Source organism: Tiliqua scincoides, chromosome 5, assembly GCF_035046505.1.
Source record: "Tiliqua scincoides isolate rTilSci1 chromosome 5, rTilSci1.hap2, whole genome shotgun sequence".
NCBI classification, from domain to species: Eukaryota; Metazoa; Chordata; class Lepidosauria; order Squamata; family Scincidae; genus Tiliqua; species Tiliqua scincoides.
Window position 1 is genome coordinate 58,476,940 of NC_089825.1, and position 22,766 is coordinate 58,499,705.

Consider the following 22,766-nt stretch of genomic DNA (forward strand, 5'->3'; position numbering starts at 1 on the left):
AAATAGAACAGTTCCAAGGTATCAGATCAAAGCATTTTATATCTACTGCATGTACACACATACACACACACACACTATAATGGGATGTTTGTTCCTGAAAGGCTTTCTTAGGAGGAAATCTACTTTCCTTGAAAGCATTTTTTTCCCCAGACCACAGTAAAAAAAAAAAAAAAATTGGGTTAAACTTTTGATTCAGCATTTTTTTTCTAGTGAGGATAATTCCATACATACCATCATACAGCATGAACTGGATATCCTTTTAAACATGTATTCATCAACTGCTTTGAATAGAGAGTTGCTATTCTTCTCCAAATTTCTGAAGCAATGATTTCCAGTTATATAAAACCAGTTATAAAAAGACTGACGAGTGAAGCACATATGTGTGCCTATGGAAGGTGGGGGAGACTGGGCTCCGCATCTTGGCTGTTGCAGCTTTCACCAATGCCCTCAGTTTGCTTGGGAGCAGACCAACTAGTGCCTACCTTGGACAGCTCCTTAAGAAAACAGAGCGCTCGTGATGGCATACATGCCATCAGCTTCTGTGCAGAGGATTATGGCATAGTTGCTGGCGCACATATTCAAATTGTCCAGAGAATCAGCTAAGGCAGAAAGGGTCAGCAGTTAATCAATCAAACAAAATATAACTGAGAGTAAGGTGAACAGATGAAGCTGCCTTGTAAGGAGTCAGACTCATTGGTCTATCCAGGTCAGTATCATTTGCAGCAGTTCTCAGCCAGCGTTTCAGTCAGAGGTTTTCCCAGTACTATAAAGACCAGAATCTGTAGGCAAAGCAGTTGCTCTGTCCCTGAGCCACGGCCCCTCCCCTAAGGTCCAAAATTCAATCACAACGCACCTTATTTAATTATTTACAAGATTTCTATACCACCCTTCTCCAGGCTACAAGTTTATGTGACTCTCTCAAGGAGGAAGACCTCCATGCTCAACCCAGAATACTGCTTTGATTGGGGAGAAACACAATGTCTTGGCAGGGCACTGCTGTTTCCCCATCGCTGCTCTGCATGGAGCACAGGTGGGGAAAGGGCTGTAGAAGACTTGCTTTGCATGCCCAAGGTCCTAAGTCCAAATCCCAACCATTCCAAGTTGGATGGAAAGATGCCTATAAGAACCTTGGAGAGCCAAGTCAATATACATAATCCTCAGCTAGATAGAACAATGTTCTGACTCTGCATAAGGCCGATTCATGTCATCATGTTCAATGCTTCCTTTTGTGGGGGTGCAGGCCACTGGGAATTTTCTGATTTTGCCTTCACTGCAACATTGTCCCAAAGTGTGATGCTTAACTTCATCCCACAGAAGTGAATGCAGGCAGAAGATACAGCATAGGAAAGTTTGAAATGGCAATATTGAAGCAATGGTGCGCTTTTGTACTGTTTTGTACATTAGAGTTTCCACACCCATCACCATTTGATTTGAAAAAATAGGTTTCCAACATTTAGCCTTTGCTCAGACCTTGAATGCTTTGAATGGCACATCAGATGCAATACGTTTTTGATAGCACGTCAGATCTTAGCCTAAATGGGTAACTTAATCATGGTGGTTTGGTGGTGGTTGTTTTTAGCATGGAGGGGTGCAACGAAATGGGGGGGTCTTTAGTGATTTATCCCTGCCCACAGTTCCTGCTCTCTCTCTCTCTCTCTCTCTCACGCGAGCGCGTGCGCGCACACACACACACACACACACACACACCCCTTTTAATGGGGAAAAAATCTTATATTTGCTTTCAATATGAACCTTTGGGGGGGAAAAGTACATGGGGAGGCATGATCAGGATCAGAACCACAATAGGGGAAATGTATTATAGCTCCCCTAATCCTCCACCCCAGTTTTGACTTGTTTCTCCCCTCCCCCAGATTATTATTAATATTTCTACACTGCTTTTCCACAACAGTAGTTCATAAAGTGGTTTGCATAGCAAAATAAATCAATTAGTTTATTTTTCATAGTAAAATAAATCAGATATTCTGAGCACTAAAACAAAATGCAAAGTCTCATAGTTATGTCTTTAGGGTAACAACTAACTTGACCCTGAGAAGTAAAAATGGCATAAGCATTCTCCAAATCAAAAAGGAGCAGTCCAGCATCATGCTTATTGTAGGCATCATGGGAAGAAAAATTAGCAAGATTAAACCGCAGCAGCAGACGGCCTAAAGCTGATGCATTAAGCCCTCTGGACGTGTGTGTGGGTGTTTGTCTGGGGAAGAGCCAGCCACAGGTTGTGACAAGTGGTGCATGCAGCTCTTGTAAATATTTTAGCAGAAAGTTCAGCTTGGGCATTTTCCTGCAACAGTCTAAGCGAAGGAAGAGGCTCTCTCTTTGCTCTGCTGACACAGACACAATCAGCTGAGCACCTGGTGGCATCAGCAGAAAAAAAAAGTCTCCAGGAGAATAAAATGTGTAGCTCTTGCCTCACTATCACTCTGAAATCTATAGAAAAAAAAAAATTTAGATCACCTTTTAGACCGCTACATTTTTAGACTACCTTTCCTCCAAGAAACTCAGGGCAGTGTGAATGGTTCCTTCCATCCTTTTGACCTCACAAGAACCCTGTGAGGTAGGTGAGACTTCAAGACAGTGACTGGCCAAAGGTCATCCAGGTAGCTTCATGGCTGAGCAGGGATTTGAACCTGGTCTCAGCCCAACTCCCAAACCACTGGAGGAAGTTTATCTACAGCTGCCGTAAGTTGGAAGAGGTGTAATGGTAGAGCAGAGGGACAGAGGAGACTCGAAGTCAAATCCCTACCCAGCGATGCCTTTCAGCTGTGCCTACCTCACAGGGTTCTTGTGATGATAAAATGGAAGAGGGATTTTGCTGCCTTGAGGCTTTTTGGAGATGGGACAAGTTATACAAGTAAACAAATAAACATGGATCCATACTATCAACAAATGGTTGGCAACCTTCAGTCTCAAAAGACTATGGTATAAGCCTACAGCACCTGGTATTCCCAAGCGGTCTCCCATCCAAGTACTAACCAGGCCTGACCCTGCTTAGCTTCCGAGATCAGACAAGATCAGGCAAGTACAGGGCAGCGAAGCCAGGGTTGCAACAGAATATGCTGAAAGGAGGTGGGAGGAACACTAGAAGTCACTTGGCAACACCTAATCACCTTGAAAATAATACTTACCACAGAGAACCAATTACCATATGGGGTAATTACAGACTTCATAGTGTTGATAAGGACCAATGGATATGTACTGTTATCCACTGGTTTCGGGACACACACGTGGGCATCAAAATACACACAGGACCTGTCCTGTTCTATCTCAGCAAGCAGCCTCTACGCATGCAAACTTCCATTTGATATCTAACAGGCAGCCCAGCTTTTAAGAGCACTTAAGCCACCAGTGATGGCAATGTTGCATTGCAACCTATGCATATAACAGAAGCCTCCATGACCAGCAGATCATTCTCCAAAACCTATATATAAAGCACGTTTTGCTGTAAACACAATCTATACAAAATTCATAAGGAAAAATTATTAACATGTACCAATGTGATATAAAATAGGTGAGACTTATTCACTCCTTCCACCCTTGGCAACTCATTCAGTTTAAATATGTTATAATCAAGTCTATGTTATTTAATTCGTAAGGCATCGCATTTTACATAAAAAGGAACAAGCCATCTGGTTTTATACTTTGCAACAATATGCACATTCCACTCCTCTCCCCCCACTGTCTAAAAACAGTATGAATCAGCACTAGAGACTTGATAAATTGCTGTTCATATTTTCTATTTTATCTTACAAGTTAAGCTTGCTTACAGATTTGTCAATGCGTATCAGAGTTCTGGTGCCAAGTTATCACTCTCTGGTCAAGGTAAGAGTGGATTCTTCTTCCCCTTGGCTGTCAACCAGTCCATGGGCTTTGTAACAATATCCATACCGCCTGGGTCAGGACCAAGAGACATCTGTACTGCATTCTGAAGGTAAGGAGTGTGGGTCTAATCCCTCCTTTGATCCTCTTCCTTTGACTACTTGGTTTGCTTTATGAACCACTCAAGTTCACTGGCTCTTTGTATCTTTCTTTTGGCATTTACTGCCTCAAATTTGCCAGCGGTTACTTCAGTAGACAAACCATTGCTGGCATGCAAAGGGCCCATCTGAAGAACTAGTATGGAGAGATTTCTGCCATGCCACTCCCTTCACAGAAGACAAATGTCTTTGCCTTGTATCTAGGTGGAGCAGGGGAGAGAGCAGTTCTGTTCCTTTTACCCCAGTATACAATCTTTTCTAGTGGCTGTGTGCTGATGCTCCTTTTACTTTTTACACATTGCTAGTCTTTTGGGAACAGGTAACCACTTATTTAGTTTGCTATGTAAACCACTCTGAACCTTTGATACTGCAAAGAACATATAAATACAGTACTGTACTCTTAACATGTTATCCTGTTAGTTCATGGAATGTCTTCCGCTTTTTAAATCAGGAGATAAAAGAACATCTTTTTCAGGAAAAAAATCTTTCTCTTTCACTTATTTTGCCCCAGCAGGCATCTTCCATTGGCTCAGAGGCAACACAATTCACCAGATACAACATTGGCCTTGACCTTGTGAGGCTTTGTGAGGTTCAGTTCAGAGATTGGAACCCTCTGGTCATGGTTTGCAATGAAACACAAGAGTCCCATTTTGTTGAAATACAGGAACCTCAAACCACAAGCTCATTTCCAACCAGCATATCATATCGTAAGACTCTTTGGTTTGTCTGCAACAGATTACACACCTAGAATTTGAACTGGACATGCAAGTTTAGAACATCTGTTCGTATGGAATGTAGCAAGTTCTCCAACCTCATGGTTCCTTCACAAGCCTCTTATGAATATGCTATCCAGGTGGTGGTGCAGTACTATTTCACTAGCAGGTTAGAAGAATTCAGGGTAAAACAGTAAAGTGACAGAACAAAGGTTTATTTAGAGCAGGGGTGCTCACACGTTTTTGGCTCGAGAGCTATTTTGAAACCAGCAAGGCCCGGAGATCTACCAGGGGGGAAGGAAGCGTCTGACAGACACCCCCTTTGATGTATGGAGCCCCTGCTGGACCAGGTCAGAGGAGGCCCACCAAGTCCAGCTTCCTGTGCCCCACAGTGGCCCGCCAGATGCTTCAGGAAGCACACGGGAGGCCTCTCCTCTCTCCCCACCCCACATACTGGGGGCAGCCACAGGTCCCCCCAAGAGGCACATGCCCAGCCTTGCTGCACTACGGGGGGAGGAGCTCCCCACTCCCCGCCCCCAAACTCTTTGTGGCTGCGCCCCGAGACCAGCAGGGAGAGGGAGGCATTGCAGGTCCTCCTCGGAAGGGGCGGGGGGCTTCCCCATTTCCATGGAGAGGGACTGCATGTGCAGGCGGCAGGCGGGGGAGACACTGCTCCCACCGGCCCTCCTCCTGCAGCGGCGGGGGGACCAGGGGGGTCGTCTCACCTGTCAGCCCCGACCGAGAGCGGCAGCGGCCGCAGCACTTACCTCTGGGCTCCTAGAGGGGCGGCTGGGCTGGGCATGGCTGGGCTGGGTTGGGCCGGACCTGACTGGAAGGGAAGGGGAGGGTCACTCGGGGCCTCCCGCGGCAACCGCCATCAGAGCGACTCCATCTCGAACTCCTGCCCCTCCCCCCTTCCGCTACGGAGCCCCAGGAAGCGCCTCAGTCCAGTGCAGCCCAGCTCCCCCTCCCGCTGCCGCCCACTTTAGCTCCTGCTCTTCCGGCATGCAGCGCCACGAAACTGATGAAACTGTCTAGAGTCTAGTCAGTTTTGTTGCTGCATGCCTGAAGAGCAGCTAAAGTGTCAGTTTCAGTGTCAGTTTAGTGTCAGCTAAATATGTCAGTTTCGTCTAGTCACTAGACAAAACTGACATATTAACAGTTTGGAGAGATAGGGCTCCACAATCTACTCATTTTGCCTCGCGATCTACCGGTAGATCGCAATCTACCTATTGAGCACCCCTGATTTAGAGAGATCAGGATAAATACAAAAGTCTGACATGTAAGGAAAGCACAAGATGCTCAAAACACTGACTTTGTTGGAAACAGAAAACACTATAATAAAGACAGATTCCATTGTCAGGGTTCTTTAAATAACACCAATCCATCTGCAAGTAGGCGCTGTCTTTCACTGTCAAAGAGAAAACAAGTCCTCCCACTCACAGCATTTGACAAGTTAGATTCCAAGCAGGTATCAGCCAAGCCTTATCTATCAATGGTGCTTTGCTACCAGATAGTCTCTGCAATGCCTTCAAGAACTGCACGAGTGAAAGCGATTTCTGGCATGGACATAATTAGCTTCCAAATAAGTCTGATGACAGTTTAGTTGCCCAATTTCCACACTGAATTACGTAAACCAAAAGAGGATGGATGTTTTGTTTGATCATGATGGTATTCTCAGTCCTCCTCCATTCACTACAAAGTATGCATCCTGGCATAGATGTAAAGATAGTCACATTTGAAAGGTTACCTAATTAAGTTTATAATGCCCTTATCAACCCTTTCTATGATGCTAACGTTGATCATCCAACATTCCTGTCTATACTAATCAACTCTGTGCCAGTAATTTATTTCAATCAAAATAGTAATTTAACCACTTGAAAGTTGCAGAACAGCCTGAGGAATTATTTGGACGGCTTGCAAAAGCAACCTGGTGATCTGCTGCTTTCCACTGACAATACAATACATAAAGAAACCGCTCATTTAATACACACTTATAGGGCTGAACTAAAGGGGAATTGGCAGTGGAAAACAGCATGCGTACACTCCACACAGAGGTGTTTTGGGAATATTTCAGGGACTACAGTGAAAGTGGGTGAAAACGTTTGCCCAGGGTGAGGATGGGTAATCAGTGATGCAACTAGCTGAACTCACCCATGTTACCAATCTTTAAAGCACTGTTTTCCTCACTATCATGTTCACTACATGATATGATTGGACAAGGAGGAGCAAAGAGACCTAACCAGAAAAATCCCACACCCATTAACACAGTTTGAAAGCTTACCGGGGCAGTTTTCTTGTTTTAACAGGTTGCTATAAGTGTTTACGCTTATAGCGCCATAAGAGCAGGCTGTCAGCAGCCTGAATGCTTGAGGAAATTAGATCTAATGCTTAATAGGAAGCGGAAGTTAATTAGCGAGAGTGGCCATCCTCTTTGTACAGTTTGGTAGACTTCCAGTGACTGATCTGGGCATGTGACATGTGAATAAGCAACTGTAGATATAATCAGTGCACTAGCAATTCTTGGGATCCTGGTGCCTTGAAAAAGGCTGCTGTAATCCTTGGAGTCAACATATAACAAAGTAATTTTCCCTAACCACAATGCTTCAAGAGTATAGTGGTTTGGGAGGTGGACTTAGACCTGGAAGATCCAGGTTTGAATCCCCTCTTAGTCATGAATCTTCCTGGGTGACCTTGGGCCAGTCACTTTCTCTCAGCCCCACCTACCTCACAGGGTTGTTGTGAGGGCAAAAAGGAGGGGAGCAGCTGTGTATACCGCCCTGAGCCCCTTGGAGAAAGGGCGGTATAAAAATGTGAAAAATAAATAATTCCTCCTGTGCCGTCTCTGAAACCCCCTTCTCTCTGGACCAAATGCTACTGTTTGCACATGATGCGATTCTTGCCTCAAAATTCTGGACTGTCAGGATTGTGGCAATCACAGCGATAGAGCATGTAACCCAGCAACACATCTCTTGGTGCACACATGGCTTGCTCCACTGAAAAGCTGACCAGAGTCAGCCCAAGGATGTTCATGAGTAGGACATTTGGAAATGGCACACACATAAAAACCATTCAGGTCTATAGTTCTTCAGCCCAATCCAACACTGCCAATGAATGGCAACAACTATTTGGGAAAGGCCTCCACTGGTGAAACTAATCTGGCAAGATAGGTTTTCCTTTAAGCATACTACATTCTTTCCCCCATTAGGTCTCACTGTTTGGATCAAATTCTGTTGACAAGCGTCAAGCAAGCTTCAAAGTACAATGCATAATGTTTAAATGTGTTTTAAGTTTTTCTTTCTATACATGTACATACATTAAAGGAGCACTTTTTGGAAAGAGGGCTGAGTCACCAGATCCTCCAGCACTATAAGTCACAGACAGATATGCTGATGCTACAGGAAGAGAGACTTAATTACACCTTGGTAGCTGCTGCATAATTGGGGTCAATGCCAAAAAAGTAAGGAAATGCAATCCTCAGTCTGTGCAAAACAGAGTATCCAGCCAGGTAGCAAAGGATGAAAAGAGCATGGATGAAAAGACAAATTAGGAGGAAAGTCAAAGTCCCAACAAAACTAATTATAGGTTCCTTCGTCCATCATCTTTTCTAGGTAACAATCTCACTTTCTGTTACCCTTGTTTACAGGCACCATTTATCATTCCAATCAATTCCATAAGATCCCAATTCCATATGAACAATAACAACTGGTATTTACATACCACCTTTCTTGGTCAGGGGACTTACCAACCCCCAAATCAATCCACTACAACACACTGGCTTTTTTTTAAAGCTTATCATTTCTCAGAAACAAGCTAGAGATGCTCAGCATTACTATTCAATTGGAGGTAAGTGCTATCCCTGCCCATCTAAGGGGGCAATTCACACAACCAAACTGATACAATGTGAATTCAGTCCACTGTTAACATTTAGAACCCATCCTTTCTCTAAGGAGCTGAGAGAAGCTTCTGGTTCATGATCAGTTCCAACACCTAGGCACTGACCAATCCCACAACTGTTGAACTTCACAGACAAAAATAGATAGAATGGGTCCATAGCAATTTCAACTTATTGTGTAATTGCTTCATCAAGTGACTAGCCTGTGGTTGAGTTTTTTCCCATGCCACTAGGAAGCTAATGAAAGCTGTTCCAGTGAATTGAGAAATGCAGTATAACAGGAATTCCAGTTCTCCAAGAATAAAAGATTCACTGGGAAAAAGGCAGGAACCACAACAAAGACCTTATCAACATTGTAGACTGAAGAATTTATTTATTCAGATTTGTAATCAACCTCATCCCAAGATCTTGGGGCAGTAAGTAAAACCCAAACCAAACTAATAACAAGTATAAAAAATTTTTAAAATACTGAGTGAAACATGGCATTAATCCACGTTGTCTTAACATTTAGTATTAGAAACAGCCCAAATAAAAAAAGACTCCCCCTGGCCCAGCTGCTTTGAAAGCTCCAAACCCTTGATTAAATTTCTTAAACATTGCCTCACGCACAGTACCTGTCAGATTGGAAACTGGGAAGAGGGTTGGTGACTGCCAGTTGGTCACTGCTAACTTAGAGGTAAATTAAAGTGTAGAAAATATTTATTATTGCTCCTTGACAAAGCACTCTGTCCATTATCCTTAGGGTTCTACTGAGAGAAACAAATTCAGACTAAGAACCAGTAAACAGGTTAGTCATGAAACAGGTTAGTCATGACTAAATTAAGTGCCATTCATTTCAATGGTCCCAAGTCCATTTTCACTGGTAAATTTGTAATTTTTTTACAAATGTACAAAACAGGACAACATTCCATCTCACTCACAAGTTTCCCCTTTAGCTACTTAAACCAGGAATGAAAGAAAGACAGAAAGCTACCTTATTTCCTGGCAAAATTCCCAGCAATCCTCTTACCTTCAATGAACGGAAAACTCACACACCTACTGAATTGAAGTGGGCAACGCTAAAATCACATTTTGTACAGCACCTGACTTTTTCAGACTGAAAGTTAGTACTTTGTGCTGGGCTCATAAATCAAGGGAAGGATGAACCCTATGAACATTAAAATAAGATGTCCTTGGGGAAATCTTGTCCAATAAAAAGCAGTACTTGTAATTAAGCAAACACATTGTCCCATGAGTGAGAAAGTTCTGAAACAGTGTGGACTCTACTTTGGGTTGCCTTCGGTGCCAGTGTTTCAGGAGCACATAAAACTGGGAATATGCAGTATTTCTCATCATTATCAATCCCACTGACATTCTGGTACAAATTTGAATATTTTAGTCTGCCATCTATTCATCTTTTTCCTCTGCATAGTTTTAAGTAGGCATAATTTTTCTACACTTTTATTTCAAAAAGAAAAGATAAATACAGTTTACTTTCATAGCTATATAATAAAACACTATACTTAGATTGTGTACAATCATGTCTTTCAAAATTTTAGATTTTTCTCTATATAGTTTTAAACGAATGAAACTGGTGGCAGTGGCTCCAACTTCTGAGGTTCCTCCCCCCCCACAAGCGACGCACTGCCATGCTCTAAAATGTGCACCAGCTACCTCCCCCCAGGGCTTGGATAACAAGCAGCAAATGGATGCAAGTCACCAACAGTTAGAGTTGCTGCAGTGAAGGAGGACTCTGCTGCCTGGTTAGCTGTCCCAGCTGGGCACCATCCAAAAAACCCAACCAGGAATGTTAACTGGGCAGCAAATGGGTGACAATTCTCTTTCACAGCCACTACCGAAGTTAAGGAAGAAAGTGCAAATGAGGATTTGTTTTTGCTGATGCTGGCCACTCCTGTCTTGTGTACATCTCCTTTGGGCCCTGGTTGGTTTAACAGGCAATGTTAGGAAGCTGCTATAGTAGCAAATACAGTATCCACCCTTTATGGCTTATCAGACAGTGGTGGGGAGCAGCAGTGGACCCTTGCTGCCTTAGGGGTTCGATGGTCCACACATGGCCAAAGGCATGAGCAGAGGCTCCTGATATGAACACCACCAGACACTGCTCCAGTCAAACGTTATCCTGCATTTTATCGGTCTAAATATAACATGTTGTACTTTTCCCTACAGTGTTCCAGCGCAATACTGTGCCCAGATCATCATCGGTAAAAATGGCAGTTGCAAGGAGAAGTTGCTGAAAGAAGTGCCACAGCTACCACTGCCAGGGTCTGCAGCAAAGCAGTTTAAAAGCAAAATACAAAACACCACTGTCACCATTGCCCTGGCAAACAGTTCTATAGGTCTGTGTCCCAAGCAGGTTAAAGCTTTATAAATGATGCAAATGTAGCCTTCTGAATTCTGTGCAGATAGAGGGGTCAATCTATTTGCATTGCTGTAATTTAAATAGGACTTCACTAAATAAAAAAAAAAAATACACAATCCCACTGAAAGAGCTGATTTTTCATTCTACTGAATCTCTACTGAATCTCTCCGAAATGCAACGTTTTCTCCACTGCATCTATTATGGTTTCCCTGCACCTCAGCTGTGATCTGGATGCTTAAATCATTTTGCCTCCCTGAATGTGGTGTTCTTAGAAAAGGCAGCATGTTCTCCAGTTTACTCTCACACACTTCTAACCACACAAACTTACACAAAAACAGGTTAAATATGTTAATATCTGCTTGAGAGTTAATACATGTCTCTTGCTATATGAACTCTGATCTCCTATGTTTATGGGGGAACACGCACATGTACAGTCACATACAAATGTGTTGTAAAAATTATTGCAAAGTGATGCAGTTAATGAACAGCAGTTCATTACAGCACTAATCAATGAACAGATGGACTTTAAAAAACCTCCATATGGAGTACTACTGAGCAAGAGAAACCATTTTCTTTCGTTCCCAAGTTCTTACTAAGGAATCCATTTTGGATCAGTGTTCCATATAAACAGAGTTCGAGTTAAAAGTCCATATCAGAACTGAATATTATCCTCTTCATTTTTAGAAACAAAAACAGGGTTTATTTACATTGGAGGACCACCCTTTCTCCAAGACATTCAGGATACTTGTGAAGACAGTAGGAGGGGAGGAGCCGTGTACAAGTAGCCTGTGAGGTAGGTTAGGCTAAGAGATAGTAAACTGGCCCAAGGTCACCCAGGAGGTTTCATGGCTGAGCAGGAATTTGAACCTGGATCTTCCAGGTCTACATCCAATGCCAGAACCACTACACCATCCCAGCTTTAAGGATTTTATTTTTTTTATTATTAAGGAATATGCAAAGTTCATGCCTTTTTCAATACTGCTGTACTAGACCATAATAATAATAACAACAACAACAACAACAACAACAACAACAACAGATATTTATATACCGCCTTTCTTGGTCTTTATTCAAGAATTTATTCAAGGCGGTTTACATAGGCAGGCTTTATTAAATCCCTTATTAAATAGGGATTTTTACAATTTCAAAGAAGGTTCTTTCTTTCAAGAACGACTACATTCAAGGTGTTTCATTCCGATCTGGCTTCACATTCTGGCCTCCATCCTCCCACGCTCAGAGCAGATGGAATTGCTCGGCTTCAGCTTGTCAGCTGCTCCAAGGTCGCAAGGTGCCGGTGGCCTCGAACTGGCGACCTTGTGGATGTTATCTTCAGGCAGACGGAGGCTCTACCCTCTAGACCAGACCTCCTGCCATGATACACGAGTAAGCCAGTGTTATGCCTTAGACTTGGACTCAAGTTCAAAACTTCATTCCGTCATAAAGCTCACTGACTGGCTTTGGGCACTTCACTCTCTTGCATGCTAACTGACTTCATAGGGTAGTTGTGTGCATGAAATGACTTGCACCCATGTATGCTGCAGGAAATTTCAAACCCTTTCATTATGCGTGCTCCATGTCAAGAAAAGCTTACTAGCAATAAAGCCTGAAAACAATCTCCTCTGTCTAGCAGCAAACACAAGCCACATAGCAATTCTTATTTAATATCAATGAGTATTACCCAGCTCCCAATGGATGGTGCTTGTTGCTGGACTGCAGAAAAGTCTGAATGCCCACAACTGTGAACACTAGAGTGGAAGTCAGAGTGATCCATGGCTATGTTCACAGGAGTACTTAGGTTGTATTGATGGACTAGACAAGGGGTGGAAAAAACCCCAGCTTAGGGGCCATTTGTGGCCCTTAAGGTCCTCCCAATCTGGCCCATAGGAAGCCCCCAGTCTCCAATGAACCACTAACCTGTCAGAAACTGTTGGAGCCTGCACTGGCCCACAACTTCCAGTCATTACCGGCATTTGCAAGCTGTGGGCCAAGTTAGAGCAAGGACTTTTATAGTCTCCATGTGTTTTCTGCTTTCCCCTGGACATTAACCCCGCCCCCACACACTGCCTCTGAACAACTTATGTCTCCATGCGTTTTTGGCTTGGTCTGTATGTTTTTACTGTGCAAAAGGTGTGCGGTAAACAGATCATAGTTCTCATGTGCTGCGATATGCCTGTATTATAGTTCTCATGTGCATTATAAATAAGCTCAGTAAAATTCATTCATTCATATAAGTTCGGTCTTTAATACATTCATTATGTATTATGTACATAATGTACATTATGTACATTTATGTACATTTATTCAAATTTGAAATGTAACTTAATACTTTTTTTCCCAGCCCATAACACAGTGTCAAACTGATGATGTGGCCCTCCTGCCAAAATGTTTGCCCACCCCTGGACTAGAGTTAGAAACTACATAGACTGGTTCTTTGACCAGCCAAGTCACACACAGAGGCTAAACTGAAAGTGGGGAAGGATGTCATGCCGTGTCTGCCGATTAATCTCAGCTTCTTAGGGAGAAAGGTCCTCAGGAAGGATGAACTGGGGTGACTTCATCAGGGCCTGGTTTAAATGTTACTGTTGTACAGAAGAGAATGTTCCTATAGTACAGTGGTTCCCAACCATTAGGAACCTGCAGACCACTGGGGCAAAAACTGGAATCATCATGGACCACTTGTGGCTGTGGGGGGTTTGGTCTCCACTTTGGTGGTCTGTCCCCCAAGCGCTGCCCTACAGATTATCAGAGAGGTCAAAGAATAGACCACCCACAGCCCAGCTGACACTTCAGTGTTTATGGCTGTGGGCAGTCAGTTCTCCGCCCTCATTGGTGATTCATGGCAGATTGCTTGCTCAGTGAAACACTGGAAGTGATCAAAGATTTTTTTTTTCCTGAGAGCTCACAGACCACTTCTCAGGGTTCCATGGACCACAAGTTGGGAACCAGTGCTATAGTGAGATGGTAATGAGCAACCAGCACTGTGGCCCTTTTTAAGATCATGGGTACAATCTAGAAAATGTTAGCTGTGACTGACTCCCACTGAAATGAATGGAAATTAAGTTAGTCACAACAAGGTTTTATCCCTTGCAGCACACCAGGTGAAAATCACTGGCCTAGCTAAAGCTTTCTGACTTGCTTTTCCTGAATGCTTATGACAAACCAGTCTTTTGTCATGCCTAGTTTTCCCTGAACTGTACCCTCATGGCCATTTTCAAGAAGTGGAATAAAAGCATCAACCAGCCTATTTGAATTTTAAAGTATTCACATTTCTAGAATTCAAAGTAGCAGCACTCAGCTTTTTCATTCACCCACTGGCATTGGGGGGGGGTCAGAAAGGACACGTGCTTCTGGGAGGCACGCAGGGGGGGTACCACAACACTATCCACAGTCCTCACACGGCTGCCCACTTTTTTGCTTTGAAAAAAAGCAGGTGGTCAGGCTACTCAGAGCGGCGGGGAACCACTCCAAGTGGCTGTGAGGTGGGGGCTGCCCTCCCTCGCAGCCACTTGGTGCAGTTCCATGCTGCTCTGCCACCCACTTTTTTGGCTTTGTTTTCAAAGCAAAGAAGCAGGTGGCCTAAGCAGCTGCCCACTTCTTTCACTTTGAAAATAAAGCTTAAAAAACAGCCAAAGTAACAACAACAACAACAACAACAACAACAGTATTTATATGCCGCTTTTCAACAAAAAGTTCCCAGAGTGGTTTACAGAAAAAAAATCAAACAACTAATAGCTCCCTGTCCCAAAAGGGCTCACAATCTAAAAAGATGCAAACCCAGCAGACAGCCACTAGAAAAGACACTGCTGGGGGGAGGTGGGCCAGTTACTCTCCCCCTGCTAAATAAAAGAGGAGCACCTACTTGAAAAAGTGCCTTTTACCCGTTAGCAGGGGTAATAGTGCGTAATCACTCTGAACGTACCAGCAGTAATTGCTGTGACATCACCACATCACCGCAATTACTTCTGGGGCCAGGGAGGGGTGACAGTTACACTCTTGGGCCCAAGGTGGCAGAAGGGCCAGGAACACAACTGCATTCATCATATCTGCAAGAACATACAAGAATGATGTACCAAAACACAAAACCACCCACCCTTGACATTTTACACTTTTGAAAATAGCCATAGAACCTTTAACACCTTTGTGTTGAGGTAGAGGGGCTTCAATGACTAAGGGGCCTGCTCAAATGATAACTCATCGACCACATGGTTTCACATGATCAAGGGCATAAATGGGAGGGCACGTATCCTTCCCTCTTCCCTCATCCTTGGACCCCATTGCTTAACCCCAATTGACTGCCAGTAATTCCCTTATGTTGATCTGTTCCATAGTTGCAGTATTCCTTGGGGGAAGCAAATTAAACACAGGAAGTCCACCCATCTGGTATCTGCCTATGTTTCTGTTCAGGTACGGAAGTATCACTCTACTACTCCTTCAACATGTGGCTCAAAAACTAGTCGCATTTGAGTGATTCGCTTCACAATGGAAGTTCTGAAACATGCACTTGGGAATAATCTCAACATCTCTGTGAGGACTATGGGGCTGGGGAAAGCAGATTTCCAATTTCTAAGTTCCATTACTTCCTTTATGGAGCCAGCATCAAATGTTTAGGACGTGGTCCTGAAAAAGTTTATGTTCTGCACTAAGAGGCACCTTTTTAGTGGTGGCTCTCTTACATTTAGCAGGGGAAGAACAAAAGAGCATTACTGACCTGGTTGGATCAGACCAGTCAGATCCCATTTTGCACCCCGTACCTGGAATAGCTCCAAAGGGGCTCCTTGCACACCGCGGTGAGGCTCCCTGCAAAACTTAGTGCTTTGCACCCCCTCTAGCTCTGCCACTGCCCTTCTCAAGTCAATCCTGTTGTACTGAGGGAACCATATTCATCTAGTACAGCATCCTGTTTCACACTGATTCATCAGGAGGCTCAGGGAAACCCACAAGCAAGAGAGAAAGGCATACTTCTAACCTGCCATCTCTCTCCCCTAGTAATTCAGAGGCTCACAGCTGTTGAACTCTATGGTAACATACAGCCATCATCACCAACAGCCATTGATGGACCTGTCCACCATGAATTTGTCAATCCTCCTTTAAAGACATCCAAATTAAGAATGACCATCACCACATCTTAAGGCGATGAATTCCTCAATCTGATTATGGACTGTGTACCTCCTAAATCTCTGGCCAATCAGTTTCATTGAGTGAACTTCCAGTATAGTGAGAAAGGGTGAAAAATTTCTCTCTCTCCACTCTTGATATCATTTTTATGTCCCAATCATGTTCCCTCTTAATTGTCCTTTGTCAGGGTGCTCCATGAGAGGAGGGGCTGCTCCTCGCTTTCCTCTCTCTGTTCCTGCCCCCCCCCCAGGTAGCCGGTCCATGATATTGGAGTAGTCATGGACAAACCAGGGTCCTCAGGATCTCAGAAATTACATAGGTACGAAGTTACCCTACATTGGGCCCTCCTCCATCAGACCTTAGGTGCAATGGGCATGGTGCAGCTGCAGAGGCTCCCTGGGGAGTGTCCTCCCTGCAATGTCCTCAGGAGACAAACTTGTAGGGCTCTTCTTCACAGGCCTGGGTGGTCTTATGCCTGGGTCACCCCATCCCTTCCTGGTCAGGTTTTCCTGTTCCCACCCCCAGGTGGCTACAAAAGTTCCCATGCTGTGTGCTCACAGTGGCAGCTTGAATGGTCCTCTCCCTGGCATTTCCTCCCCCCCTTCCCTCTTCCTCAACCTCCTTGTTGATGCTGGCTGGCAGTGTTGCCCGAGGCCAGAACGTATTCTTGCGGGAGCAAGGAATGCTTCCATATTCCAGTCGAGGCAGTCATTGAGCCATGTGATCTCAGTCAGGTATGCTCAACCACCCACCAGCTGTTTCAGTGGCTGATGCCCCCAGGACACAGAGGAGGCTGCATCCGAGGCCAGACACCCTCTTTGCAAGTTAAAAAGCCCCAAATACTGTAGCCTTTCTTCATAAGGTGTTCCAGTCCACTGATCATTTTGTAGCCCTCTTTGGCAACTTTCCCAAATCTACAAAGTCCTTCATGAGATCCGGCAACCAAATGTCCCTGTTCCCCCTGGCATAGAATCTCTCCCAATGGCTATTTGGTGGCATTCCTTTTGCAACAGGAAACAAACCCATCTTCCCATTTATTTTGCCATGTTACCCAGTGAACTTTTATTGAAAAGCAGTAAATACGTATTTTTTAAAATATTAATAATATTATTCCAGAATAACCCTAGAAGAACTTCACGTGGCCCTGGACTCCCTTGCCTTTGGCAAGGCACCTGGAAAAGACAGCATCCCTGCTGAAGTCCTAAAATGCTGCAAAGAGATCATCGTCACTGAGCTGCATGAAATCCTCTGTCTCTGCTGGAGAGAAGATGGAGTACCTCAAGACATGAGGGATGCAAACATCATCACGCTGTACAAGAACAAAGGTGACAGGGGTGACTGCAACAACTACCGTGGCATCTCTCTCCTTAGCGTTGTAGGAAAGCTGTTTGCCCGAGTTGTACTAAAGAGGCTCCAGGTACTTGCAGAGAGCGTCTATCCAGAATCGCAGTGTGGATTCTGAGCCAACAGGTCCACCACTGATATGGTATTCTCCCTTAGACAACTGCAGGAGAAATGCAGGGAACAACGACAGCCACTCTTTATAGCCTTCATAGATCTCACAAAGGCTTTCGACCTGGTCAGCAGAGACGGCCTCTTCAAGATTCTCCCCAAGATTGGATGTCCACCCAGGCTCCTCAGCATCATCAGATCTTTCCACAAGGACATGAAGGGCACTGCTGTCTTCGATGGCTCCACATCAGACCCTTTTGACATCCGAAGCGGAGTGAGGCAGGGCTGTGTTCTTGCACCAACCTTGTTTGGGATTTTCTTCGCTGTCCTGCTGAAGCAGGCCTTTGGAACTGCAACAGAAGGCATCTATCTCCGGACCAGATCAGACGGAAAGCTCTTCAACCTCTCCAGACTGAGAGCAAAATCCAAAGTCCAGCTGAAATGTCTGCGTGACTTCCTCTTTGCCGACGATGCAGCTGTCACTACCCACTCTGCCAAAGATCTCCAGCAGCTCATGGATCGTTTTAGCAAGGCCTGCCAAGATTTTGGACTGACAATCAGCCTGAAGAAAACACAGGTCATGGTTCAGGATGTGGACTCACCTCCCTGCATTACAATCTCTGAGCATGAACTGGAGGTTGTCCATGACTTTGTGTACCTTGGCTCAACGATCTCCGACACTCTTTCTCTCGATACCGAGCTAAACAAGCGCATCGGTAAAGCAGCTACCACGTTTTCCAGACTCACAAAGAGAGTCTGGTCCAACAAGAAGCTGACGGAACATACCAAGATCCAGGTCTACAGAGCTTGCGTCCTGAGTACACTTCTGTACTGCAGCGAGTCATGGACTCTTCGCTCACAACAGGAGAGGAAACTGAGCGCTTTCCACATGCGCTGCCTCCGACGCATCCTCGGCATCACCTGGCAGGACAAAGTTCCAAACAACACAGTCCTGGAACGTGCTGGAATCCCTAGCATGTATTCACTGCTGAAACAGAGACGCCTGCGTTGGCTTGGTCATGTCGTAAGAATGGATGATGGCCGGATCCCAAAGGATCTCCTCTATGGAGAACTCGTGCAAGGAAAGCGCCCTACAGGTAGACCACAGCTGCGATACAAGGACATCTGCAAGAGGGATCTGAAGGCCTTAGGGATGGACCTCAACAAGTGGGAAACCCTGGCCTCTGAGCGGCCCGCTTGGAGGCAGGCTGTGCAGCATGGCCTTTCCCAGTTTGAAGAGACACTTTGCCAACAGTCTGAGGCTAAGAGGCAAAGAAGGAAGGCCCATAGCCAGGGAGACAGACCAGGGACAGACTGCACTTGCTCCCGGTGTGGAAGGGATTGTTACTCCCGGATTGGCCTTTTCAGCCACACTAGATGCTGTGCCAGAACCACCTTTCAGAGCGCGATACCATAGTCTTTCGAGACTGAAGGTTGCCAATACAATATTCCAGAATCAAATCTCTAGGCAATCAAGGGCTTTCTTCAGCAGACAAGAAACTATCCTGCTCTTTCCTCTTGGGACAAGAAAGTGTCTGGGCCCACACTTGCAGCAGAATGAAGTTAGAAGTGAGACAGTAGAATGTACATGAGAAGATCACATTTTTGAATACTGCTGCCCCAAAGAAAATTAAAAGAAAAACCAGCTTCTGCAAGTAGAAAACTAGTACACAGAGAGAAGTATCAACCCAGCCCTTAACCTACTGTACTTGTTTATCTGCAGGGAGTTTATAACACAAGATAACATTTGAAAATAAGTCCTCTACTGTAACTTGAAATGAGATGGTGTCCATTCTACCATCTCACTTTGCTACATGTACCAACCAGGCTGGGTCTTTTCTATTTGTGTAAGTGTTACCCACTCTGAGACACAGCAGGCTACAAATCCAAAATTACACTTAAGTTCCATATTTTTTTTTTTTTCATAAAGTCAACTAATAAGCAGCTTTTGGACACAATATGGTAGGACCATCTTAGCATACGAAGTGTTGACCAAACCCTATTTCTATGGATCAGGTTTGCCCAGGAGACATCGCAAAGAATGGGAACCCAATAGCTACATGATTGCCAAGTACTTGGCTAGAAAACAGATCAGTGATTTTTAACCTTTTTCATCTCATGGTCCACTAGCAAGGCATTAGAATGGTCAAGGCACACCATCAGTTTTTTGACAACTGACAAGGCACACTGTGCTGCCAATGAGGGGCTCACATCCCCCAATGGCCCTAGTAATAAATGACCCTCTCTCAAATTCCCATGACACATCTGGGGACACCATTCACGGCACACCAAATGTTTTGTGCCATAGCGCAGTGGCTGAAAATGGCTGAAATAGATAGTCAAGATGCAGCCATTTTGAGTCAAGCCATCTTCCCCCCATCTGTTACTTCCCTGAATATTTTTTTAAAACCCCCAAAAAGAACTGTCCGATTCACCTCTAAATCACTGGGAAGCACGACATGATGGGCCTTCAGTGTTCTATCAAATATTTTTAATTGATCAGGAATGCAAATATACTTCCTAATACTTCACTGCCAATCATGAAAGAGCTGGCATGAGGCCCCGACAAAGCACTCTAAGGGTGACAAGGTGGCCATTATAGATTACTGACAGAAGTGATTTAGAGAAGGTGGCAAGAAAGGACCCTTCTTATCAGATGACTGCTCAGCTCTCCAAGCGAACACTGCGAGAAAGACCACGTTAGTTCACGGCAAGCTTGGGTGGTTATTAAAAGAAATACAATCCTCTTACAGTATGGAAAGTGTGCAAGTCTCGAGGTGGAGCAGAGTGAGAACCAAATCTTTCTTTCTGCAAATAGCTCAGGGCTGCAGATGCAATCCTCCTTTTGCATTGCAGGCTCCCAAGTAGCTTAAGTTGCTTTGATGGCTGCTTTAATGTCATCAAGGCTGCAGGGGAGGGAGGGAAAGAAGGAGGAAGTATAGTACAAGTGAGCCCGCTGCAGAGAGCTCAGAAAGGCTCTCATGGGGCCTTCAATACACCCTGAGCATTTTCCCGTCCTTACTGAATAGTGCATACCAAGACTCTGGTATGGCCCTGAGGCCCTGAATGTTATCTTGGAGGCCCTGAATGTTATCAGACACAGTGGCTTTTCAGAACCCATTACAGAAACGTGCAAGGTGAAACCTTTCACTCTACCAGTGGGGCCAGCTCCAGAGGATTTTAAAATCAGGCATCCACCAAGGCCCTAAGAACAGCCAAGGCCACTCTCGCTGTGCAAGAAGCACCCAAGTATGTCAGTCCTCCAAGAGGGCTCCCAGTTGGCACATCCTAGTTTCAGGGTCCACTGTCTGAGGGTCCCCAAAATCCTTCAGTCAGCACCATCTATCAGCGTAGTTCCAGCAGATCCATAACACGACCGCCTGCACCAAGGTCTTTGTTTTTCCCCGGCCAAGGCCCCAACCCTGATGCCTGATCCCAGCATGAAACCCAGGCCCTGTGCCAGTCGCTTGCCAAGACCAACAATGCAGCACTCGCCCTTGTGCACAACTCAGGGTAGGGGTGGCCAACCACACAACGTGATCAGAGGCCTGGTGGGAGAAGAGGAGAAAATAAGTTGGGCTGCTGCATCCTTTTGTCCAAAAGCACTCCATCCAGGATAGCTAATAAATGGGACAAGGGATATTACATAACCTCAGCGGTGGCAGCTGTTTGCCAAGAGAGAAAGGAAAAAACACTGAAACGCACACACACCACCACACACTATTGTGGGTAATTACTCGCCAAGAGCTCCTTGGAGAGGCCCCTCCGCTTCACATCCAAGCAATCCACTCTGCAGGAGTTATTTATGCGTCCATCAGGAAGAGAAGTGCCCTGCAAACCCACCATCCAGACCGCTACAGGGAACTACTTGCAGGAACATTTTTGGGAGGGGATTCATTGTCCCCCCCCCTCCCATAAATCTCTCTCTCTCTCTCTCTCTGTGCCCCAAATGCACCCCCTCTTCAGCCAGACGCTCGACTTGACGCCTTCCAATTCCCCTGACCTTCTGGGGAAGGAAGGACAGGCGCCAGACAGCCCATCCAGACCTGAACAGCAGGCAGGTGTAGCCTGTCTCAGCCCCGGTTGCTGTTGGGGTTCCTCAGCCCTGCCCCCACCAGAAGCTCTCCTGGTGCTCGGCTTGGGTATGCCAACCCCACTGCAAGACCGCAGGTCGGTGCGCAGGCCCCCCTTCTGCAAGTCAGGGGGATGGGAGGGGGCAGGGAAAGGACTCGGTGGCTTCCGATCGCACCGGCTGGAGAGGGGAGGAAGCACTGCCAGGGTCGAGCAGCCACACGGCCGCCACCTTGCCCGGGCTGAAGCGCTCGGCGCTGCTGCTGCTGCTGCTTTTCCCCGCCGATTGGAGGGCTGCCCCTCGCCTGCAGCATCCCAAGGGTGAGTTCCACGCAGCAGCCCCTGGGCGCACCCCTGGAGAGGGGCACCGCTCCCCGCCCAGCCCAGCCCAGCCCAGCCCAGCGCCCTGCCGGCTCACCTTCTCCTGCGCCCTGCTCAGCCTCTTCTGCACGTTCTTCGCAAAGATGCCGGTCTTCATGTCGGCCATGGCGCCTGCCTGATCCAGGATTCTGCCGAGGAGGCGCACCAAACGGAGCCCGGCTGCGGAGAGAGGGAGAAAGCCGGAGCCCGACTCGCAGAGCAGGAGGGGAGGGACCAAGCTGGGGAGGGGGGGCCTTAAAGGGGCAGCCGGAGAGCCACCGGGGCCAGCTCCAGCAGAGATGGGAGGGGGGAGGCGTGTTCACACGTGACGCTGCTCCTGTGCACGCTTGCTTGGGATTCAGTGCATAGGAGCGATGATCCTAACCATGCTGGCTAGGAAAGAGACCTGTGGAACGCCAGTCGTGCACCTGTTTTTTAATGATCCAGGCAGGTAAACCTACAGGAAAATCTGGACTGTTAACACGGTTAATACTTTATTTTCCCTTAATTCATATATATTTTTTCCAAATATTTTCAAGTGTTTTATTTCCCTGTGCAAGAGACGTGCATTTATGCAAGTGTACATGGTGCATGGACCCTGTAGCATAGCTACAGGGGCAGCCCGGTAAGTATTGCAGGTGCCGCAGTGCGCCTGCATATTGCAGTCACCACCCAGAACAGCTCTCAGAGAGAGTGGGACCGGACACTTGCACAGCGCATTGTGGCACCTGCAATGCTTACCCTGCCCCCTTCCCAAGCTACTGTACTGCATGGGCGACACTAGTAACATTATGTGCTGGACTGTTGAC

The 22,766-nt window shown here is 45.7% G+C and overlaps 1 protein-coding gene and 1 pseudogene across 1 annotated transcript in view; both read right to left on the bottom strand.

Annotated features, from left to right (window-relative positions):
• AMPH (amphiphysin) overlaps positions 1-22,116 on the bottom strand; it is a 112,766-nt gene extending 90,650 nt beyond the window's left edge. Inside the window, exon 1 of the mRNA XM_066628319.1 lies at positions 22,016-22,116. Coding sequence (XP_066484416.1) covers positions 22,016-22,084 — 69 coding nt within the window. The 5' untranslated portion in view covers positions 22,085-22,116. The remainder of the gene's footprint in view (positions 1-22,015) is intronic.
• Positions 2,943-3,055, bottom strand: LOC136655092 (5S ribosomal RNA; annotated as a pseudogene).
• Positions 22,117-22,766: the final 650 nt, after the last annotated feature.